The 23,160-nt window shown below is 31.9% G+C and overlaps 1 protein-coding gene across 1 annotated transcript; it reads left to right on the forward strand.

The window, feature by feature from the left end:
- The first annotated feature begins 370 nt into the window (after nt 1-370).
- LOC129230640 (ATP-dependent RNA helicase DDX19A-like) lies at nt 371-20,847 on the forward strand. Its single transcript, XM_054865056.1, has 3 exons — nt 371-463; nt 14,703-15,903; nt 18,141-20,847. Exons 2-3 carry the CDS (start codon nt 14,710-14,712, stop codon nt 18,426-18,428), a joined length of 1,482 nt encoding a protein of 493 aa, XP_054721031.1. The 5' UTR covers nt 371-463; nt 14,703-14,709; the 3' UTR covers nt 18,429-20,847.
- The last annotated feature ends 2,313 nt before the right edge of the window (nt 20,848-23,160 follow it).

Genomic DNA, 23,160 nt, shown 5'->3' on the forward strand with positions numbered 1-23,160 from the left:
GGTAGTTCTAATTCAGCAGCAACCGACACTCCAATCAACGCGTAACTTTCATAGTCGGCAAGTCACGTGCGTTACGATCAAAACATGAAACACGACCGGATTGGCCAACACAGACTTTGTGACGTTTGTGATCTCGCTAACCGCTTCCAGACAGCGGTGCCACAGGTTGCTACCAAGTCGACCGCCAGAAAACAACCGCAGTGTTTCCGAACGCGGTTAAGTGACGTCACCGGTTCCACCGCAAGCGTTTCCGAACGCTTGCGGTTGCACCGAGGCGACCGATCCGCGTTTCCGAATGCACCCTAGGTATACAGTATATAAGATCCATTTCATTGCATAAAAGGTTCTTCTCTTCTTTTCGACTCGAGATCGATATTAAACTTTGTTAGCTGCAACTGTAACTGTCATTTCTCAAAACCTCGATCGGCATTTGTTGACCATTTGATTTTCAGCAAAAATAAAGGTAAAATAACTTATTTTCCAAAAGTCTTCTTCATTGTTTGGTACAACATTTTCTTTTTCAAACGGAACAAAAGGGAAAACTCCGAACCAGTCAAAAGATCTTGCGACACTACCTTCTGAAAAATATATAATGAATGCAGTTCTTTATTCATTTCATAATTGATTTTAGGGTATGACAGACTTTAACATGTACAATTTTATCATTAATTTATTTCATAAAACTGATCATTTCGTTGGGAAAAATGGATAAAAGCAGCGCGGTTTGTTTTAGACAATGCCAGAATTTTGGCTTATCTTCCTGCTTGTTTACCATTTAAAATTGGCAAAGACACAGAACGGCACATAATCATGCTGTTTTTTTTAATATTGTGTCCATTTTTCCCCCTTAAATAGTTATGTGAAGCTTTGAATCATCTGACAAAAAGTAATAATTCTGAAAAAAAGGAAAGAATAAGCTGTTGTAATATTTTGAAAATGCTGATACTAAGCAATAAGTTAATGCCACTAAGCCAGAACTACGGACAATATACCGACAGTCTGGTCATGCCATATGCAGTTTCATTCTTCCAGCTAGGTTACTGTTTATTTCATACTGATGAGTTCATAACAAGGACAAAACTGCCGTCTCTGCATGGCATAACTAGACTGTCAGTTAATTGCTTAAAATATTATGCTGAGATATTCGTGTTCTGAAACATGTTAGCGCTGTTGGTGATTCCAATGTACTGCTAAACAGTACTAGTGCTTCCCCGGGCAGCTTTAAGTGGACGCTGTCCCCTTTCACGCAATCTTTGATGCAACCTTTTTTGCCCCTTCAAAATTTATCACTTGATCACAAAAGCAAACCTTGCTCGACAGGTAAAAATTCCCTCCAGCATGACTTTGTTCCCCTTCCAGGGTTGGGTTTTTTGCAGGCAAGGCAAAAAGGTATTTTTGCGGGGACAGTGGAAAAAACCATGGTAAAAATTGAAAAAAACGGCAATAATGGAAAACACGGCAAAAACTTAATTGCAAATAGAGTAGCATTATATTGTTAATTAAGAAATAGTGACAATATAATATAATAAATGCACTTTAATATTTTAGTTATGTCTCTCCATGTTACTTCTAGTTTATAAGGTGAAAAATAAATAAAAGACAAATGTTGGGATTGCAAAACTTAAGATTTTAAATGTTTGTTAAAACAATTTTTTCAGAATGAGCCAATTCCTTCAATGCTAAAACAAGGAATGTTTACTTAAGCTTAGTAAATTAATAAAAAGATTGAATTCTAATTATATATATATATATACACACATACATACATTTAATTAATCACTTTTTTTTATCCCACTAAGATTTTTAAGCTATTTAATTAATAACAGAATATTTACTTGAATATAGAAAAATATTAACTTTTCCTCACCAAAGAAATAATGCATTTTTCTCACTTACTGGGAAAATGGATAGCCAAGAGAAGAATTTAAAAAGAAGAAGAAAAAAAAAAGCTGATCAATATATATTCACTCCACCACTATAATTCACTTCACTGCATTCTATATTCACTCTACTTTTTAGCAATACTAGCTCACTCTACAGAAAATGGCAAAGCCTTTTATCAATTATCAGAAAAAAGTTACCCCTTTTCATTGCAAGTTAATTATTTGTTTTAGATGTTACAAACTGAAATTTTATGTTAATGTTTAAAAATTTAAAAGTAAGTTAAACCTTAATTTTTTTAAACTATAAAAATAATTAAATTAAAATTTTATCAAAATCTTTTCATGCTTTTACTTTTATATAAAAGGGAAAAAAAAACTGTCCGTAAGTTAACTCAAAAGCTATTTTTGCCACTTTGGCAAAAACTGGCTAAAACCTATTTTTGCCGGGCGGTAAAAACCGTGGTTTTTTCCGCCCCCGGCAAAAACTTGCCAACCCTGCCCTTGTCCACTGTAAAAACTCAGTTTTATAACTGAAAATTTAAATTTAGAGCCTTATAATTCTTTTGAACTCCAAAAGGTCAGTTATTGTTATTAATTTGCATAAACATTCCGCCTTACAAATTTTCTGTCAAAAACCTTTGTATGTGAATTCATGAGCATCAATAGCTCTCTGCCAATCATTTTTTTTTATTTCATGCTGCTTCAAGAAGAAATCTACAAATAAATGTTTCTGCATGATATTTGGAGATGAAGACTAGATTTAAATGTTATTAAACTATCATTTTGGAAATTTTGTTTCATGTATATTTTCTTTTGAAGAAAAATTTTCTACAAAAGTGAAGCATCTATTGTCAAATTTTCTCTAGTATTTGTAGTATTCAACCAGCAATATAGTACCACGTCTGAACACTCCCATATGTGAGCACCTCAATATTCTCATGTGTAAAAAAAAATTTTTTAAATCAGATGTGTTTGATTTTTTTTTTTTTTAATCTTCAAAAATTTGTATTTATTCAATACTTTACATTTAGAAACTTAATATATTTCATGCACTAGATGAATCCTTACTTTTAAAACTAAGATAAGTTCTCTTTCTATTCAATACATTGTGAGATTTACTGATATGGTATTATACCTACTTAGATAACAAGTGATTTTGTTTTATCCTTTGCTTAAAAATAAAGTTTCTATCATCACGTTTTAGTACAAAAGAATATGTTGAGCCATTACTTTTCTTAACTATATTAGTGATGGTGTATAAGAAAAACTGCAAATTTTTATTTAGTTCTGTACTGAATTGAACTGTAATTTTGCAGTAAAAGCAGGGTTGGCAAAAACCCGGGGTTTTTTTAAAAAAACCTATGGACCCAGGGTTTTTTTTAAATAAAACCCAAAAAAATCCAACTAAAGCTGGGTTTTTTAAAAAGAAATGTAGGTTATTTTGTCTTTTTTTAGGGAAAATGTGGAGTAATTGTAGCATATTGTAGTGTAAGTATATATACAAAGCAAAAAAATTGTCTTGGGGTAAAAAAAGCTGGAAAATTCATCGTTTTTTGAAGAAAAGTATAAAAGACGATGAAACCCAAGAATGGTTTTTAGTTTCCAAGATTTTTTAGTTTCCATGATTACCAACAATAAAGGCAAAGTTACTTCTCAAGTGATAAAATCTTCTGTTCCTTTGTTCGTTTTTATTTTTATTCATTTTTTTTTTTTTTTGCATTTTACTTTATTGTATTTCATTTTGTTATGCAAAACTACTGTAGAACCTCAAGTAGTTTAAATCCCTTTTTATTGAATTATAGCTTAATCAAGACATTTCTTTGAATTTTATGTTTCCTGTTTTTCTATTTCTGTGTACACAGTAAGAAATATTAAACTTTTTTTGTAAGATAATGAAAATACTGTACATCCTATTCTGTTTTCTGTCCGACCGTTTGTAAAACCTGTTAATTTCCAAAAAAATACCTTGTTTATTCGAGATTTGTGACGTGTTGGTTTGCAGAAAATAATTCACGTGAAAGCCTTATAGCTAGAGTAGTTTCCTCTGTACAATCTACAAATCAGACGTGACAGGACTTAGTCAATTTGATTTGAGTTATTTATTGACCAGTTATAGAAAAAAGTTAAATATATTTATTTAAAATCTTTGAAGTATTCTTTTAATGCCGTTAATAGAACTATTAACGGCATTAAAAGAATACTTCAAAGATTCTCAAAAGGTGGGAACAAAAAAGTTAACTTTGAGCAATTTCAAAAATTTTCACATTTGACATCAATTTTGCTTTTATTCTATAGTATGCATACCTAGAACACAATATATGAACATGAAAAGACAGCAGGTATTTGTAAAAATTGTTAATTAGCAAATTAAATCAGCTGTCTGTAGATAACAGATTTTGGACATTGTTGTCCTGTAGGTAACGGATTTTGGACATCATCATAATGTAAGTTTCACCATTTTTGACAATTGTTGATCTGATTTTTAACATTTCCAATGAAAATTTTATTTACTACTTTTTGAATTTTGCAATTTAATAATAAAAAGGATATTAATGAAGTCCTTGAATCACTATACATACTGCTCTTTACATATAATAAAGTTTTGGAATGATTTTGAAGAATTTGATGAAAGGTAAAAAAATGCTTCAAATTAAAAATAATACAAATATAAAAAGTGACATCATCAGGTTTAATAATAAATATTTTTTCTAATGCCATAAGAATTAAAACGATGTCTAAAAAAATTATTGAAAAAAGAAATTCGTATTTCTATTTGGAGATTGTTAAATTATGTTACCAAAAGAAAGAAGAGAAAAAAAAAATTCTAAAATAATAAAAGCGGGGGGAAAAAATTCTAGCGCAGGTGATAACGTCGCCAAAACTGGTGCAGCTGACGATAAACTACATTTGTCAAACTGGAATTCCCCTCTGGTAACCTTTAGCTTATCGTATACTGTGTTGTCGCCAACGGAGGTTTGCTTGGCAATTTTAGCGCAAAATGGCTTTCGTTGCGATCATAACCAGCCATGTTTCCACTGTCATTTATGTATTGTTCAATGTGTAACGTATTAATTATGCAAAATACCGATGGATTAAAGAAGATAACATTATAATAACCTTTTTTATTGAGGTTAGAAGACAGTGGATCATCTAAAAATTATGAATAAACGGACAGAATTATCGGCGTCAAGATCGTAACACCATTTGGACATCTCGCATGTATGTTTAAGAAAAATTACTTTTCTTCTAAGATACTGCATAAAAGCTTATAAAAACACTTTTAAACAATTAAAAATTGATTCTGAGGGTCGATAAATACCTTTAAAACGAAAACATCATATACTTAGTTCTCAAAAAATAGCATTGTAAAGATCGTATTTTTTGGACATGCATGAAATTTCAAACTTACTTTTTTCTAAAATCGTTATAAAGTAAATAATCTGTCTTTACTTTTGTTATTTGTGTAAAATATTAACAAAAAATTATTCAGTGTAAGATTCATGCCTTTAATTTTTTTTTGAAGCGTATGGAAATAATTTTAAAAAAAATTTTTTTAATTGTACATTTGCTCAGTTAACGTTTTGGTATGTCCAAAATCTTGTCTCTAAACAGTATTATAATTTAACTCAAAAATTTTTGAGTTAATTAAAATGAAAGTAAGTTATTTGGTGTTGAAGCTTCAAAGTTGAGTTCTGTGTTTGTTCCCACCTTTTGAGAACTGCCCAGTTAAGAAATACTATTAAAGCTCAAAATTCATTTTTTATGTCCATTGTCTGTGGTGAAGAACAAATAAAAAAGTTTACATCGTAAAAGTATTTAAATTAATTAATTTTTTAAAAACTTCTCAGAAAATTTTTAAAAACCAAAAGTGGTCTAAATAATGGGTTTTTTCAAAAAAACCCATTGGGTCCAATTCGGCCAATCCTGAGTAAAAGCAATATTGCAACAGTGAAAATCTGTTCCACACACAAAAAGGGGGATCTTTTGCCTGTTGAAGTTAAGATTGTATAATGCAGTGTAGTTAAATTTAGTGCTCAACACATTCTAAAAATGAAAAATTTATTTTAAAAAAATGAACTGATTTAATTAATGATTTCGTTAAAAAAAATGCTTGATTCAAATCAATTGATTTAAATCAATGTGATTTTAAAAAAAAACATCACTTGATTTAAATCCTGATATAAATTAAGCTGATTTAAATCAACGAACCCTGGGTTAGAATAGAGAGAATCTTAGTCGAATGTAAGTAATGACCCCCCCCCCCCCGATGGTTATTCCTGATTATACTAATGTACAGGGAAACTTCTCGGGAATGACCACCAGTGGCGTACCGAAGGGGGGGCGTGGGGGGCGGTCCGCCCCAGGCCCCGCTTTGACATAGGCCTCTAAATTTCAATTTTTGGTTTTCACCAATATTGTCGCATATCTTGGTTTGAATGCTTAAACAAGTTGACTTAATAAATCATAATTTTTTTAAAGAACAAATATTTGTTCACAGTGACTCCTCTTCGGGATCAATGGAAGGTTTATGATACCCAAGCCCCGCTTTGACATAGGCCCCAAAATTTTAATTCGTTTTCTTTTTCGCCAGACCTGCCTTATGTCATGGTTTAGATAAATAAAAAGTTGTCTTTTTATGTAGAATGAATATTTTCTCAGTGCCTCTTGCCTAAACAAAGAGAGGGCAAATTATGTTCCACAGGCCCCGCTTTGACATAGGCCCCGAAGCCAAAATTGTATCTTATTTTTTTCCAATAGACCTGTCATATACATCATAATTAGAAACATTAATCAGTTACCTATATATGCGAGTTTATATCATAAATTTTATTAAACATGACTTTTTTTTTCACAGTGACCCGTCCTAGTGTACAAAGGCACATGAGCGCTTGGGCTACGGATTTAATGGGGGCCCCAAATTTTTAAATTAACCAAACCTATAAAAATTGTTTGCTTTTATTTCGTTAAGTGCTTTCAGCAAAGTTTTATGCATTTTTTTTCAAACAATTTATAAAAAAAAAACAAAAACGAATGCATAACAGATGCACGTTTATAATTTTTGATCATTACAGTATACAGCTAAAATATCTGTTTTATGTTTTGTTTTGTGTATTAAGACTACGATGGTCTAGTCTTAATTCATAACACTATTTTTGAAACCAAATTCAAACATATAACCAAGAAAATTCATTCCAAAATGAGCAGTTGTCTATCCTTTGTGGCGTTTTGTCCGATAATCGGGGGAAATTACGCTCTTCGCTTTAGAAATCGGTTCTATATTTTGAATGCTCTCATTTCTACACATGCATAAAAGGTCAGTAAAATGTACAGTGCTGTGCAAATTAGTTGGGACAAGGACTTTGGATCCTTGTTACTGCAACTTGCAAGTCTCAACCTGCCCAAAACTGTCTTCTACTTGTCTGAACTTGTCTCTTATGTATTGAGTACGACCAATTCATCAGTTGGACATTGATTAATAAAGCTTGGTTGTGTTCACATGTGTTTCTTCTTTCTCTGCGAATTGCAGGACTTTAAAGCGATTTTCAGTATTTTTTTATTTTTCAGTTATAATGGATATTACCCCACGCAAAAGAGCAAAAATAATCGCACTTAGTGAAAACACCTCTTTCACAGTTAGGAAGATAGCAGAGGCTGTTGGGGTTGGAAAATCAAGTGTTTCACGGATTATAAAACTCAATGAAACAACGGGGTCAGTGGAGGCATCCAGGAAAGGGCGCTGCGGACGGAAACGTAAGACCACACCAAGAGATGATGCTCTGATCCACAGAATGAGTGTCATGGACCCTAAAAAGACCAGTGGCGATATTACAAGAGCCATCGCTGACCATGGCATGGAGGTAGATGAGTCTACAGTTCGTCGCCGCCTTCTTGAGCGTGGTCGTCGTGCGCGACGCCCAATCAAAAAACAGCTCCTGACAAGTGAAATGAAGAAAAAAAGATTCAAGTGGGCACAAAAACATAAAGATTGGACTGTGGAACAGTGGAAAAAAGTTATTTTTTCTGACGAGACTCACTTCGAAGTGCATGGATACAGAGCAAGTGTCGTTCGTCGCACAACTGGAGAGCCTCTTCGACCAGGACACATCCAGCAAGCCCCCAAGCACCCCCCAAAAGTGATGTTTTGGGGCTGTTTCACTGCCTCAGGGCCAGAAACCCTTCATCCCATCGAAGGGATGATGAATAGTGAGAAATACATCAAAGTATTACAAGAAAAACTCATCCCAACACTGCGGAGGAGGTTCCCGGAAGGCGACTGTGTGTTTCAGCAGGACCTGGCACCCTGTCACAATTCCAAGCTGACCAAAAGCTTTTTCGCTTCAGAAAAGTTGTCATTGCTTGAGTGGCCGGGCAACTCACCAGATCTGAACCCAAGAGAAAACTTATGGGCGATATGCAAAGCAAGAATGAGGAGAATGGATTGTACAACCAAAGTGAAGTTAATAGAGAGTGTGATTAAAGTGTGGTTTCGCGATCCAGAAGTAAAAGAAATGTGTGAAAGACTAGTCAGTTCGATGTCAAAGAGAGTAAGAGCCGTGATTAAAGCAAAAGGTGGACATATCAATTATTAATGTATAGATAATAAATAAATAAACAGCTTTATGAATAATTTTTAAATTTTCCTGCTTGTCCCAATTAATTTGCACAGCACTGTAGTTACTAATATTTTTAAAAAATATTTCAATTCATGAGTACTAATTGAATTTTGTAATGAAGAATTGCAACTTCTATACAACTAGATTAGAATTAGCTGCTTTAATTTCTTTTATATGTTTTTAAATATATACTTGGATGTTCAGATGCAATAAATTTTTAAGATACAATATAATTTTAAGACTTTTTTCTGTTTTTGATATTTTCTGACAAAGCACAATTTTATTAAAAATATAGTATTTACTTAATTTCACTTAAAACCATGTGTTTTACTGTGGTATTTACAATAGTGTCCGAGATCAAACCAACACTACCTGAAATATGTAAAAATGTACCACTTAAAGTAATTACTGTAAATATGGTACGTACACATAGTTTGAGAAACTTCAGTTTCAATACCAGATAGGCCCCCATTTCGAGTAGCGCCCCAGGCCCCCATCCGTCTTGGTACGCCACTGATGACCACCCACCTTTCCGAAAGATATTGATCGTTAACAGAAGTCTCAACATTGGATTGCGTAAACAACTTGTACGAAATTTTCTTACTACAGTAAAACCTCGCTACAACGCTATCCGATACAACGATAAATCCCTCTACTACGATAATATTTCGTGGTCCCGGTGAACTCGCATAGGAATTAATGTTATCCTCCTCTCAATATTGCGATATTCTCTACAGCAATAAACCTCTGTAAAGCGATGTTTTTTTAAGTTTTCAACCCCTCTTTATTACGATAATTTGGTTTTCAAGTACAGTAAAATCATGAAAGTAACCCCTCCTATTTTCAAAAAAAAACTTAAAACTTTATTTTTTCTTTAAAAATGGTTAGCTCCAAGTTTCGCGCTACATTTTAAACAATGCGTTTCCAAAATGGCGTCACGCTGGAGATAGTTCATTTTCACAAGTCAAAACAAAAATGCACCTTCCAAAATAAATAAAACAGCAGTACAATCGTATAAATTTATTTTGCAACACATATGAACAAAAAGAAAAGGCGCCCTTGTATCAAAAGGCGTCTAGACCAAAGGAGTAAAGAGCTGAAACTGTCCCCCCCCCCCCCCCGAAATTCTTCTTTTATTTTGTTTAAACCACAGTGTTTTTTTTTTCTTTTTTGGAAAAAGAAAACATGCACATAAAGAGGGAAACTAAACATCTAAAAATGCTTGCCAAGTAAAAAAACAGAAAATGTTCTTTTTTTTTTTTTTTTTATTGAGTGAGTGGCAAATGAAGATGATCCGAAAAGGTGTAACATTCCCGTCTGATTGCGTCATCACTGTCACATGATCGACGAAAACGAAAGATTTGATTTTATTCACTAGTGTATTTTTCCCTAAGATGGCAGGGAGAAAGCAAATTTCATTTCAAGATAAACTCAACGTCATCAGCGATATTGATGAAGGAATGAAGCAGGTTGATGCAGTTAAGAAATATGGATTATCTCAATCTACAGTTGCAACGTTCCTCAAGAAGAGGAAACATATTGAAGATGCTGTGAGATCAAATTCAGTTAATCCCAAGCGAAAACGACTAAAAGTCGCGACTAATGAAAACATTGATGCTGCCGTCCTGAAGTGGTTTCAAGAGATGAGGGCAACAAATATCCCAATAAATGGAATCTCTTCGGACATTTTTTTCAAGTCTTCCATCCACAAACGAGGATCATTTTCGTGCTTTGGACTCAATGTATACCTTGTTGGTTGACTTAACAGTCAAAAAAGCGGCCAAACAAACAAAAATATTGGATGTTTTTCGATAAAAACGGATTGGAGATATGTTTACGAGCTTATTCTCGGAATTTATTTCAATTGATAGTAATATTTAATCATAATTAACACCTTGCCAATAAATGTATTACAAATATACTATATATAAAAACATTTACACCTAGGTAATGCATATACTATAACATTTAAATAAAAAGAACCTATTGTATTATCAAAATATATAGGCCCTCGATATAACAATATATCCCTCTACAACAATATATTTCTTTGGTCCCCAAAATATCGTTATAGCGAGGTTTTACTGTATTAGTGAATAATACTTAAAACAATCGTTCGTGCTATTATTTTTTGAGTTTTTCTTACAAGGGGAATATTTCCATATTGTAGAAAGAAAAATACTTTAGCTCCTTTTGAACAGGGTTGTTAGAGTTTTGGCCAGTGGTGGTTTTAACCAAGAATAAAACCGGTTAAAACGGCTTGGATAAAATCCGTTTTGTCCAGTTTTTGCCACAAGAAGTGCATATAGGAAATAAACTTTAAAATCAAAATAAATGATTACATAATTAAAAGAAATAGGAAACATCAATCCTATAATCAGTCACTATTCATTATTTTAGTAAACAGTTCATTTTACACCCCATGCAAGTAATACATGACTGTTCCTAATGGTTATTCAGATCATAATGTTTCAAACAGTGTAAATAGCGCAATACATATTTGTTTTAAAGTTTTATGTGCACAAAATGAATTTCAAATTTAATCAAAGTAAATTACTTATTTTTTAATACGTTGATACATGTTACAAGTTTTGTGAAGAATAGCTATTAGTTTATATCATTAAACCCATTTAGTATTCCTACTAAACAAGTGTCTCTTTGCTTTATCTTTGTTGTGAATTATTTTTAATGTTAAAGAAAAGTTGCATTTAATCAATAAACCAGTTTTAAAAATTATTTCAATTATGATAAATACACATCCTATTTCTTTTAATCATGCATTAAAATGTGCAATATTATGCACACAAACTGCATGTATACATATATTAGTGTGCTCTTATACAATACAGTTTTGGCCAGCTTTATGGTAGTTAAATCCAGTTTTTGCCAGTGGCATGGCAAAAATGGGTTTTGTCCGGACAAAACTACAACCCTACTTTTGAAGTATGACAAAATTTGTTTCTTACTTTTTCCCCTTTGATTTTTCCCACACTATCATTATTCTTTAATTTCAAAGAAAGAGCCAATTGACATTTTTTTTTGTGTGAATTAAATGAATGAACTACCAAAAGAACAAAAATGTAGTTCCTTTAAAAATTCTGGTATGTTAATTTTTAAAAAAATATTCCTTTCTTCAAAATTTAGTCTTTTAATTTCAAACTTGTTTTATTAGTGCAGACAACAGAGTTACTTACTTTTCCTGCGCTGCTTCCAACTATGAGTTTTCATAGTTTCAGTCTTTCTTCCTTCTACTAGCCGCGTCGGCCAGCTTTGCACGGTCTACCTCAAAAATAAAAGTTATGTAAAGTGACGCATTTTCAACAATCAGGCTTGAACAAAACAAAAAAAATCAGTAAAATTTTGCGGCAGATTGTGGGAAAATAACCAAATAATAAACATTTCAAGTCCTCCAATTACAGGAAAAGCCTTTAAAACAAAAGCCAGAATTTTATTTGTTCATATTCGAGAAAAACAATGGCAACAGATCTTTTGTCTCAATGGGGCATGCTTGGGACAAACTTTTTCACTAGGTGGCGCAACATGTGCACAGTTGGCATTCTTTACTTCCTGTCATTCTGTTAACCTGCTTAAGCGTATGCAATGAAGAAATATAATTTTTTCCAGAACTAAATTCATTTTTAAGTGAATGTTAACAAACAAAAAGATTACTATTTCAACTTTGAAAGAAGAACTAAAAGTTATGAAGATTAAAACGGGGGGCTAATGCTGAATTAAATACTAGAAAGTATGGATAGTATTTAAATGATGGTTAAAACTATCAGTTAAAAATAAATTATCAAATTTCAATAATTCTACAGCTAACATAAAATGTTCTTACATTTTTGTTAAACATTTTCTCATTTTGAGAACAACTACACAGTCCAGTCACATTAATGTGACCATCTGTCAAAAGCCAGAATAACCACCTTTCTCAGAGCAGACTGCTGCAAGACGTGCAGGAAGAGAGTCACTTAGGTCCCTGAAGGTGTTCTCTGGGATGTTGAGCTATACCGACTCTAATGCCGTGGCCAGCTGCGCTAGATTACGCGGTTGAGGATCCATGGCGCGAACAACTCGATCGAGATGGTCCCACAGATGCTCGATTGGGTTTAAGTCGGGTGAGTTTGCTGGCCAGGGGAGGACGGTAAACTCATCCTGGTGCTCTTATGCGTACTTGTATTGATTCATCGTGCCATCCACAATGATCAGTGAACCCATAGAATGCCAGGAAAACATTCCCCAGACCATAATGCTCCCGCTTCCAGCTTGGACCGTTCCGGCAATGGTTGCAGGGTGGTTCCTTTCAGAGGTTTCACGCTTTATACGCCAACGTCCATCTGTCCGATGGAGCATAAAACACAATTCATCTGAAAACGCTACCTGTCGCCACTCAGTGGACGTCCAGCTGCTGTACTGGCGTGAAAATTCTAGCCTTCGTCGTCGATGAACAGCAGTCAGCATAGGTGCACGAACCAGGTGTCTGCTTCAAAGGCCCAGACGCAGCATTGTTCGCTGAATAGTACTTTGGGAGACACTTTTGGTAGCCCCTTGGTTCATTTTGGTGGTCAGTTGCTCAACGGTAGCCCGTCTATCTGCCCGAACGCATCTCCGCAACCGCCGTTCGCCTCTGTCATCTATAGCCCGTGTTGCACCACATTTGCCACATCGCTGATTTGGGCAGTTCCATTTTACCATGCACGGTACACTTTTACCTCTGCGGCACGCGAACAGTTCACAAACTCGGCCGTTTCGGAAATGCTTCCACCCTTGGCCCGAAAGCCAATGATCATGCCCTTTTGAACGTCGGATAAATCGCTTCGTTTCTGCATTACGCCAACGATTGAAATGTTTTCCGAAGCCCTCACACACCCTTTTATATACGCTCAACTGCACTGTGCTGCCACCTGCCTTCTGTGATTGGTTATTTAACTCTGACGTGGAAAGTACATGGTGGTCACATTAATGTGACTGGACTGTGTATTAAGTAATTATTTTATTTTTAACACATTTTATTTCTTAATTTCGATGTACGCCTCTGCAATAGTTTACCAGGACCGGATTTGGAAGTGTGGAGGCCCCTAATCAGGGTTCAAAAAGATAATCATATTTTCGAAAATATCCAATACTTGGATATATATCCGAATATTTTGATAGATATGTATATATCCGATATTTTTTATTTTTTTGACCCGTGAAAGTTAGGATATTTTGTAAAAATTTTATTGTGGAGGCCCTGGGGCAGTAGCCCCGCCTACCCTCCTCTAAATCCGGCCCTGTAGTTTACTCTAAAATATGCTGCAGCTTATTATCATTATTATTATTTTTTTTTTTTTTTTGCTAAACGTATGTTTCTCTAGTTAATGATCAAAATGTAATGAGTAAGCAAGCCGAAAACGTTACTGCTCTCATATTTTTCAAAAATTTCATTTTAGTTAGCATCCACTAACACCCTGGCAATAATTATGATATCATTAGTACATTAGTTAATTTTGCCTTTTTTAAAATGATTGCACTGTGCAGTGTCCGTAAGTAGCATAATGGAAGAGTTACTATTCAAAGATTTTATTGTGTTCAAATTTAGCACTTTATCAAGCTATTAATTCCATTTTTTTTTCCTTTGTATGAAAGATGAAAGTCATAAATTAATTGCTGGCTTATTATTAAGAGTCTGATTAACATTTTCTATTTACTTTTGCTGAAGATGATACTTTTTTTTTTTTGCTTTATCCTTGTAATCACCAATTTATGCTTTTAATAACAGTTGTTTTTATCATTTATTTTGTTGAGAAGTAAATGTTCTTTTTTTTTCAACATTACCTTTGAGGTAGATTTTTAGAAATCCATAAAAACTAATTCACAACCAACAGTTTTGTTTTGTCAATCATAATGAAAAAAATTAAAAAAGACTCTAATTTCGTGTGATGTTATAATATAATATAATGTTCAAAAAAATCTGGCTTGTTGTGATGTAGCTAGTGAGTTAGATTTCTAAAAATTCACTTGTTGCTAAAAGGAATGTTTAACTGCATACCCACGATGTGACACCGTATAAAACGTTACATAAAGTGTTGCTTAAAATTTACAAATAAATCTGCCAATAGCTATAGTAAATCTGCTAATGCATTATGACAAATCTTAAATGAATATTTTATGATGAACTTCATTGTTGTTTTTTTTTTTTTTTTTTTTTTTTTTTTTTTGGTAGGTTCAAAATGGCTGATGTGGATGATTGGGGTTTAAGTGCAGATTTGCAAGAAAAAAGCATTGCTAATTTAGTTACGAACCTAAATATACAGGAACCTATACCACCACCAGTGCCTTCTTCTAATCATGTTTCCTCAAATTCAAGTACTAATGCTTCAGTGCCTGATGATGGTGGTGAAAATGATAAGGATGAAGAAGAAGAACCAGAATTAAATGCAGCAGAAATCTCTCTTATGAAAAAACTTGTACGATCCCACTTGATTGAGGTATCCCATGATGTAGATATTCAGAGTAATCCAAATTCCCCTTTATATTCTGTGAAATCTTTTGATGAACTCAATTTGCGACCCGAGCTCCTGAAGGGTGTGTATGATATGGGATTCACTTCCCCTTCTAAGATACAAGAAACTGTTTTACCAACTCTCATAGCAGATCCTCCTCAAAACATGATTGCCCAATCTCAAAGTGGTACGGGGAAAACCGCAGCTTTCACCTTAGCATCTCTAAGCAGAGTCGATACCAACCTGAAATATCCTCACGTCCTTATTTTATCTCCAACATATGAATTGGCTATGCAAACGGGGAATGTTGCCAAGCAGATTGCCAAGTTTTGTCCGAGCATCGAATTCTGTTTTGCTGTGCGCGGTGAACATCTAGAAAGAGGTGAAAAAATCACTGCCCAGTTTCTGATCGGAACGCCGGGAAAAGTGTTTGACTGGGCCATGAAATTCAGATTCTTTGACTTGAAGAAGATCAAAGTGTTTGTTCTGGATGAGGCGGACGTCATGATTTCGACGCAAGGTTATCAAGATCAGAGCATACGTATTCACAAGCAGCTTCCAAAAACCTGTCAAATGATGCTTTTTTCCGCCACTTATTCCGAAGAAGTCATGCAGTTTGCCGAACTAATTGTGAATGATCCAATCATAATCAAATTGAAAAGGGAAGAAGAAAGTTTAGAAAACATAAAACAATATTATATTGTTTGCAAAAATCAAGGTGAAAAATTTGATGCACTTTGTAACATATATGGCACTATTGCTATAGGTCAAGCAATTATATTTTGCCATACAAAAAAAACTGCTTCATGGCTTTCTGAAAAGATGGCTAAAGATGGACATGCAGTGGCTCTCCTCTCAGGAGATTTGACAGTAGAACAAAGAATTGCTGTTCTTAATAGATTTAGAGAAGGAAAAGAAAAGGTAAATATGGATAATGCAGGTGTATCTTTTATTAGGAAAAATAATTTTGTAAAACGCTTTCTTTGTTTGACATTTGATTTTTTTTTTTTCATCACTAATTTCTCTGAACTGACTTTTTGCGTACTTGTAATTTTTAATAGAATGTTGAAATTTGTTATGTCTAGAATTCTGCGAGTAATCGGGAGTTTACTGTAACTTAAATATTTCTTTATCTCAAAGTTTTAATTAGATCCCAAATGAAAACTTGTAAAAAAACTGTAGGTACTTCCCATAACTCCTACTACCTTTAATTGAAAAGTTTTAGCTGGTCCCTTGGGACTTAGAGTTATGTATATAGATAGTATATATATAGTATAGATGTATGTCGAGTTGACTATATATACATTAATTGCTTTTGATAAATTTTCAAGACACATTTCTATGCATTTAAATTTCCTCAGTCAAAATATTGTATATATGCTTAATATAATTAATTAATGGAATATAAAGTTACCTATGAGCTGATAATATAATACATTTTATCTCAATAAAATAAAATAACAAAAAAATAAAATAAATAAATAAAAATAATAAGGTGAAATCAAAAGGCCCAAAAAAGATTTTCAGTTTCTCTCAACAGCATTTTGAAAGTAATGAAAATTGAACTAGCTGCTGAAATTAACAGAATTTCACCAGGTGTGATACATAAATCTCCTGATCAATACAGTATGAGCTGATTTAAAAATTTCATATATTTATCAATATAGAAGTGAAATATTAACATGTAATTGAAACAAAAATGAAATATAGCTAGGAGTTCAGCATTTAAAAGCTTTTTGACATTTCACACTTTTAAACAGCATGAAATTTTATTTAAAACTTTTTTATGATTTTAATGAAAATAAAAATGAATTTTTTTTGTTTGCTTCTTAACGAGGTATAGTAAACACAAGAAATGATTCTTGTAGCAGATGCAAAGAGATTTGAAATTTTTCAAATGAAGCCGTTACAAGTATAAAATTTACGTATATATTGTTCTATAATTTCATTTTAAAACCCACAATTAAATTTATTATTTTATATGCTTTGTTGCAGTTGAAGCAAAAATAAAATTAAATCGGCAATTTAAAATTTAAGCATTACATATTGCTAACATACAGAATTTTGCTTGAAAATTTTGAATCGTAATTTTAATTAAGCACAAAGAAATTTTATTTATTTGCGTCTTAAATATACTATTAAAATGAGAAAAATTTGTTTTTTTCAAAATAAAGGCATTATAAAAACCATCGTGAATCAAAGAATTAATTGAATAAAATAAATTAAGAATTACATTTTAAAAGGTCTACATGGTTAATGTTGTCAATAATTCCCGACTTAATTGCTGGAAACTTAGAGAAAGGAAAAAAGTTTTCAGAGGAGGGAAGAGAAAAGCATGATGAAAAATACTGGATCTCCTGTATTTACACAGGATTAGATATTCAAAACTCCAGTGTGTGAGCAGAACGCTATCACCCGTGTTAATTGTTATCTGAGCACATACAGTTGGCTCTCTGTTTAACGACGCTCTATTTAAAGACAACTTTTCAAGGTCCCGGATGCTTCACTGTAGTTTTAAAAGCATTCTACTAGTAGTATAAAATATTTATTGTAGTTTCTGTATTTATTTTCCCATCTGTAGTGCCACAAAGTTTTGTTTTGACCAAATTTCATTGAAAATTATTATTGTATTCTGTTTTTACTAACTATGTTATAGACACACCAACTAGTTTACTTTTTTTTTTTTAAACTTTGTTTGTAGGTTCCATTTTAATAGTAAGAATCATAATAATAATAAATAGAATATAATAAACAAAAATGTAAATAAAGTAGAAATATGATTTTTATTACTCAGAATTAACAATTATCATTTTATAAATCTTAAGTTAAATATTAGTCAAATCTAAATTGGATTTAATCAATTATTTTTATTAAACTGAAAAAAAATCAAATTTTCTTTCAAAAAAGAATCTTAATTTTTTGAACCCTGGTTACAAAGTACCTTTTGGTTTTGCTTCTGTTTAGTCCTCCCTTACAGGAATCCTGGTTATGTTACATAACCACCCAATTAAGTCTATGCTTAGAATCATAATGTTTAATTTTCAATTTATTTAAAACTTACTTAATGAGTTTTATAATTCTTCTTCCAGAGCTATACATTTTTCAAAAATGATTACATTCTCTTTTGTATTATTTTTTAACTTTTATTTATTTTATAGGTTTTGATTACAACCAACGTCTGTGCTCGAGGTATTGACATTGAACAAGTGACAGTTGTGATCAATTTTGATTTACCAATGAATCAAAACATGGAAGCAGATTTTGAAACTTACCTCCATAGAATAGGACGAACTGGGCGTTTTGGAAAATCTGGACTAGCAATCAATATGATAGATGGTAACAGATCAATGAGCATTCTCAAAGATATAGAAAAACACTTTGGCCGAAAAATTGCGAAGGTTGATGCAAATGAAATCGAAGATTTGGAAGAAATGGGAAAAAGATAAATATAAATAGATTACTGGAAATATAAGTGACAATATGACCAACTGTTATTTAAATAGAAATATTTATCTTGAATTATTAATCTATCGCCTCTATTCAAAAACAATTTTAGCTAAATTGTTGTTTATTTTAGCCATTTTAAGACTTTTTGGATTACTGTGAATTTTTGCATTCCTGTTTCAATCAAGTTTTAATTGTAAAAAAAAAATGTAACAGCTAGTAACTCTTGACCTGATTTTTTAAAATGAAAAGTCATCATTGTTTAAAATGACGTAATAAAGCTTTAAGCTTATTAAAATTTAAGTTGTGTATATTTTTTATTGATTGAAAATCACGAATAGTTTTGTGCATCAGTCTTTATGCACAGTTGTACTGAACTTGTGTATTTGTACATTATCTTTTAGGTAATAAAATCTTACTTTTCAGCAAAATATAGAAATTATAAAAATAACTTTATTAAAGCACACAAATATTGAAAAATTGTCACATACAACTATTTCTGGGTTACAGGAAATAGTGGCTTAGTGAAGGGGACAGGGATCATAAACATCCACCCATGAATACTAAAACTAATAAGTACAGTCGAACCTCGATATCACGTCACCATTGGGACTGTCAACTAAGTTATAGCCGGAGTGACGTCATAACTGGAATGGTTTAAAAATTCATAATTGAACATTAGTTTATAATTTTCAGATTTAATAATTGATGTTTTAATTAGATTTAACTAATGTAAATTTTAATTATTGGTGAATAAAACTAAATTTGTAAACAAAAAAAATACTTCACTTTCTTTTTCAATTCTAAAATACTTTACAATAAGGGTTTGTTTGGCTTTTGAATAACACTTTTAACACTCCTCCTTTCCACGAAGTTGATTATGAATAAAGCCCACTTTTCGAAAGTGGAAAAATGCTTTCTAATTCTTTTTACCACTTTAAAGTTGTGTGTTCCTCTCCAATTGTCAGACTCTGTAGCCTATAGCGTTCAGAACTTATCTACTCCCCTCCCACTCTTAAGGTGTCGTGCCTGGTCAAATCTCTTGTTAGAGTCAAAAATTCCTACAATAAACTTTTCCAGATGTTTTCATTATTTTATTGAAAATATTTCAATTGCAAAGAAAAATTTGATCCAGTCTGTGCAGCTTAAAGTGTCGTCGTAACCGGAGTTATATAAAAAAAATATAAAAAACTGTTAAAATCCGGACCCACTTAATATTAAAATTACATGGCATAAGTTTGAGACTTTGAAAAAAGTGACGTGACATCTGAAGTGTTGCGATAACGAGGTTTGACTGGATAAGTATCTTAAAAGTAAATGCCTGCTGCCCCCTGAAGTCCTTTTTCAATGCAGAAAAAGGGGACTGCTGCTTAGTATTAAAAGCTCATTACATTTCTTGCATTGAAAAAGATTTCTCGCGACCCAGAAACCTTCTACAATAATTTTGTAATAATTGTTCTCTAAAAATCCATATGTTTTTACCAATTGCATGATTAAGAATGAGTTTTTTTAGCTATTTATATTTGTAATTCAACTTACTAATACATTTTTTAAACCATTCTTTTATTTATATTATAAACTTTAAAATATTGTTCATTTGGTGGTATTGATTATAAAAATTTCATATTCTTAAAAATTTATTACTTATCATCAATAATTTTTATTGATTCTAGAAATGGTCCACTTCATCAAAAATTTTCATGCACTTTCAAAATCATTACCATTTATTACTTTGATCTATGTTTAAAACAAGCTGAAAATAAAAATAAATCTATTTAATAATTCTATAAACATTTTTATTAATGTACGTCAGCAATCAACAGAAATATTTTGCTATTTTTTGTAATTATTTAACTTATAGAAAACTTGGAGAAAAATCCATTCACAGTTTACTAAGTCATATTGGAAATCTATAAAATTTCAAATACAATTTTTACGAACATAAAATTTAAAAACCTTTCTTATTGTTTGCATTTGAATTATTTCTATTACATTTTGCATACATGATTATCTAGAGTTAAATATTTCAATTAGTGATGAAATTATGCAGCCATTATAGTAATAATATATTTCAATGAATGAATTTTGGTATATATTACATTATTTATTTTGATACTCATTAGAAATTTCACGTTAATATAAATTAGCATATAACTTAGATCAATTTAAAGATGTAAATACTCTTTTTTTTTTACAGATAAAAATATTTTTCATTTGAAAATATTTATCCAATGATGATCACTCGTATTGAAGTCTGATGAAAACATATTTTCAGGGTTTAATGAAATTAATCATCTTTCAAATATTTATAATTTTGCTCCAAATGATAAATAAAGAAATGTTTGTTAATTTTAGCACTGTACAACCATACATAGTTGAAATTTGCATTTGCTTTGAATGTTTTTAGAATAATAAAATAACTTACAATTTCTTAATATTTGTATGTGTTTTATTATTATTATTATTTATATATATATATATATATATATATATATATATATATATATATATATATATATATATATATATATATATATATATATATATATATATATATATATATATTTTTTTTTTTTTTTTTTGTTTTTGTTTTAATTATTCAAATGTACATGCACCATTGAAGACATTACAAGAAAAAAAAAATAGGAAACTGGTGCTATGTTTTTTTTATGATGACCAAAAGTAAGCTTTTTGAAAAACAATATTCCTTTTTTATTATTTTTGGAAAATAGTCAAGTTCAATATTAAATCAAACAACTTTCAACACAAAGCTTTGCCAAAAATACTTTTTTTTTTTTTTTGAAGCAGGTCACTAATTTCAATTCACGAGTTACTGAAATGTCAAAAGATTGTTTGTTTCGTATATGAAATATACCTGACGTGAATTCTACATTATACTTAGGATTGTAAAGAAATCTTTCTGTATATCAGCATTTCCCAACCTTTTTTGTCTTGCGAACCCCTTCCAAAATCTGAGTTTGGCAAACCCCTTGTGCACAAAGTAATAAAAGACAAGCACCCCTCCCTATACAGTAAAACTTGGGATATGTTTTTTAGTTTAAGAAGTAAAAATAATAATTGCAAAATATAGAATGACATATACAATATATAGAACATTGCTACAAGCTTTAAAATGACAACTAAAAAATTATTCCAAAACAAACTCAACTGAGAGTTTGAGTGCTCTGATAATTGAGTTTCAGTTCACTTAGAAAAAATTCCTAATAGGAGGGCTATGAAACAAAGAATTCATTTTAGCCAAAGAAAGTTTGGCTAAAATGTCATGTCTGACAGTTTCAGTCTTACATTAGGTTCAGCATTTAATTTCCTTTTGCATTTCTCTCTTTATGCTGAAATTCATTTTTCCCATGGAAACTTCGTTCAAAAGAGGTAATGAAATATTTTTAAAAATGTAATTCTCTGTCACAACAGTACATTAATTCGTAACGCTAAATCGGTAAATTAAAAAATGATCTTCAAAATATCTTTTAGAGAAAATGTCTCAGCAAACAGCAGCGCCATTGCACTTTTTGTATCACTCACATTTTCGGTGAAGCACAAGAGAAGCGCGATAGCTCTTCGTTGCACTAAACATAGAAAATAAAGTAAAGATCTTTCATACGCTCCATATAATGTTTTCCTCAAGTTCATTCGAATTTTTCAATCTAATGAAAAATGAAGCATTCACATCTAAATACATTGTGTTCAAACGTTGAATTTTTTCTGTACGAGCTCAACGAAAACGGTAAAAATCCATGCCTTGTAATAAATAAGATTTAATATTTTAAATTTACGAAAGAGAATGTCAGCAAGGTTTCTAAGATTTGTATCCAAAAAGTATCAAATGTACAAGAGATGAATGAACGATGAACAGAAAAACACTTGACCTTGAGATTTCATCTCAAACAAACATATTAAATTTCCCCCGTTACACTATTATTTTCGTGAATCCTCTTTGTACCTCCTACCTACCCGGAGGTTTGCGAACCACCGGTTGGGGAAAATGCTGTATATCAGGGCTGTCCAACTGCAAAGAGCCCACGGGCCAGAATTCCGGTCACTGAGCACCTGGCGTGCCACAGTTTGAAAAAGTTGAACAACTACCTATTATACAATAACAATTAATAGTTGAATTATGAATAACAAAACAATGGAACAGGATTATAAAACAATTTGCTTACATTTTAATGGGAAAACTGAGGCAGATCCGCCTTTTTTACAAGGGCAGGAATATCAACGTCGATGCAAACCGCACAATATGTGTTGGCGGGCCGCCAGTTGGACAGCCCTGCTGTATATCAACATTTTTTTTCTTTTTTCTCATGTTTCAAATCTTATCAAATAATTTGTGTCTGATGGTGAAGAACGTTTATTTCCAGTGAAAATGGAACTGTATTAACTGTTCTTTTAAATTTTATGCTCATTTGAGAATAAATATTTTTTACATACATTTTCAACCCGGAATTGATTCAAGTTACCAAACGTTTCTTTTATTATAAAGTAAAAGAAGGTAGACATAAAATGTAAAATTATGCGAGTGCAATGAAAGCTTCAAACAATATCTATTTAATTAACCTGTAATTTTAAACAATTTGTAGAGGAAATCATTCACCACCTTTTCCTTCTTCCCTCTGCACATTTTAGTTGGGTTATTCATACACATTGATTTCTTCCAAATGTTTCTTGTACAGTAAAACCTGTAAAGTTGACCACCTTTGTAAGTTGACCACCTGT

This window comes from Uloborus diversus, chromosome 9, assembly GCF_026930045.1.
Source record: "Uloborus diversus isolate 005 chromosome 9, Udiv.v.3.1, whole genome shotgun sequence".
Classification (NCBI taxonomy): Eukaryota; Metazoa; Arthropoda; class Arachnida; order Araneae; family Uloboridae; genus Uloborus; species Uloborus diversus.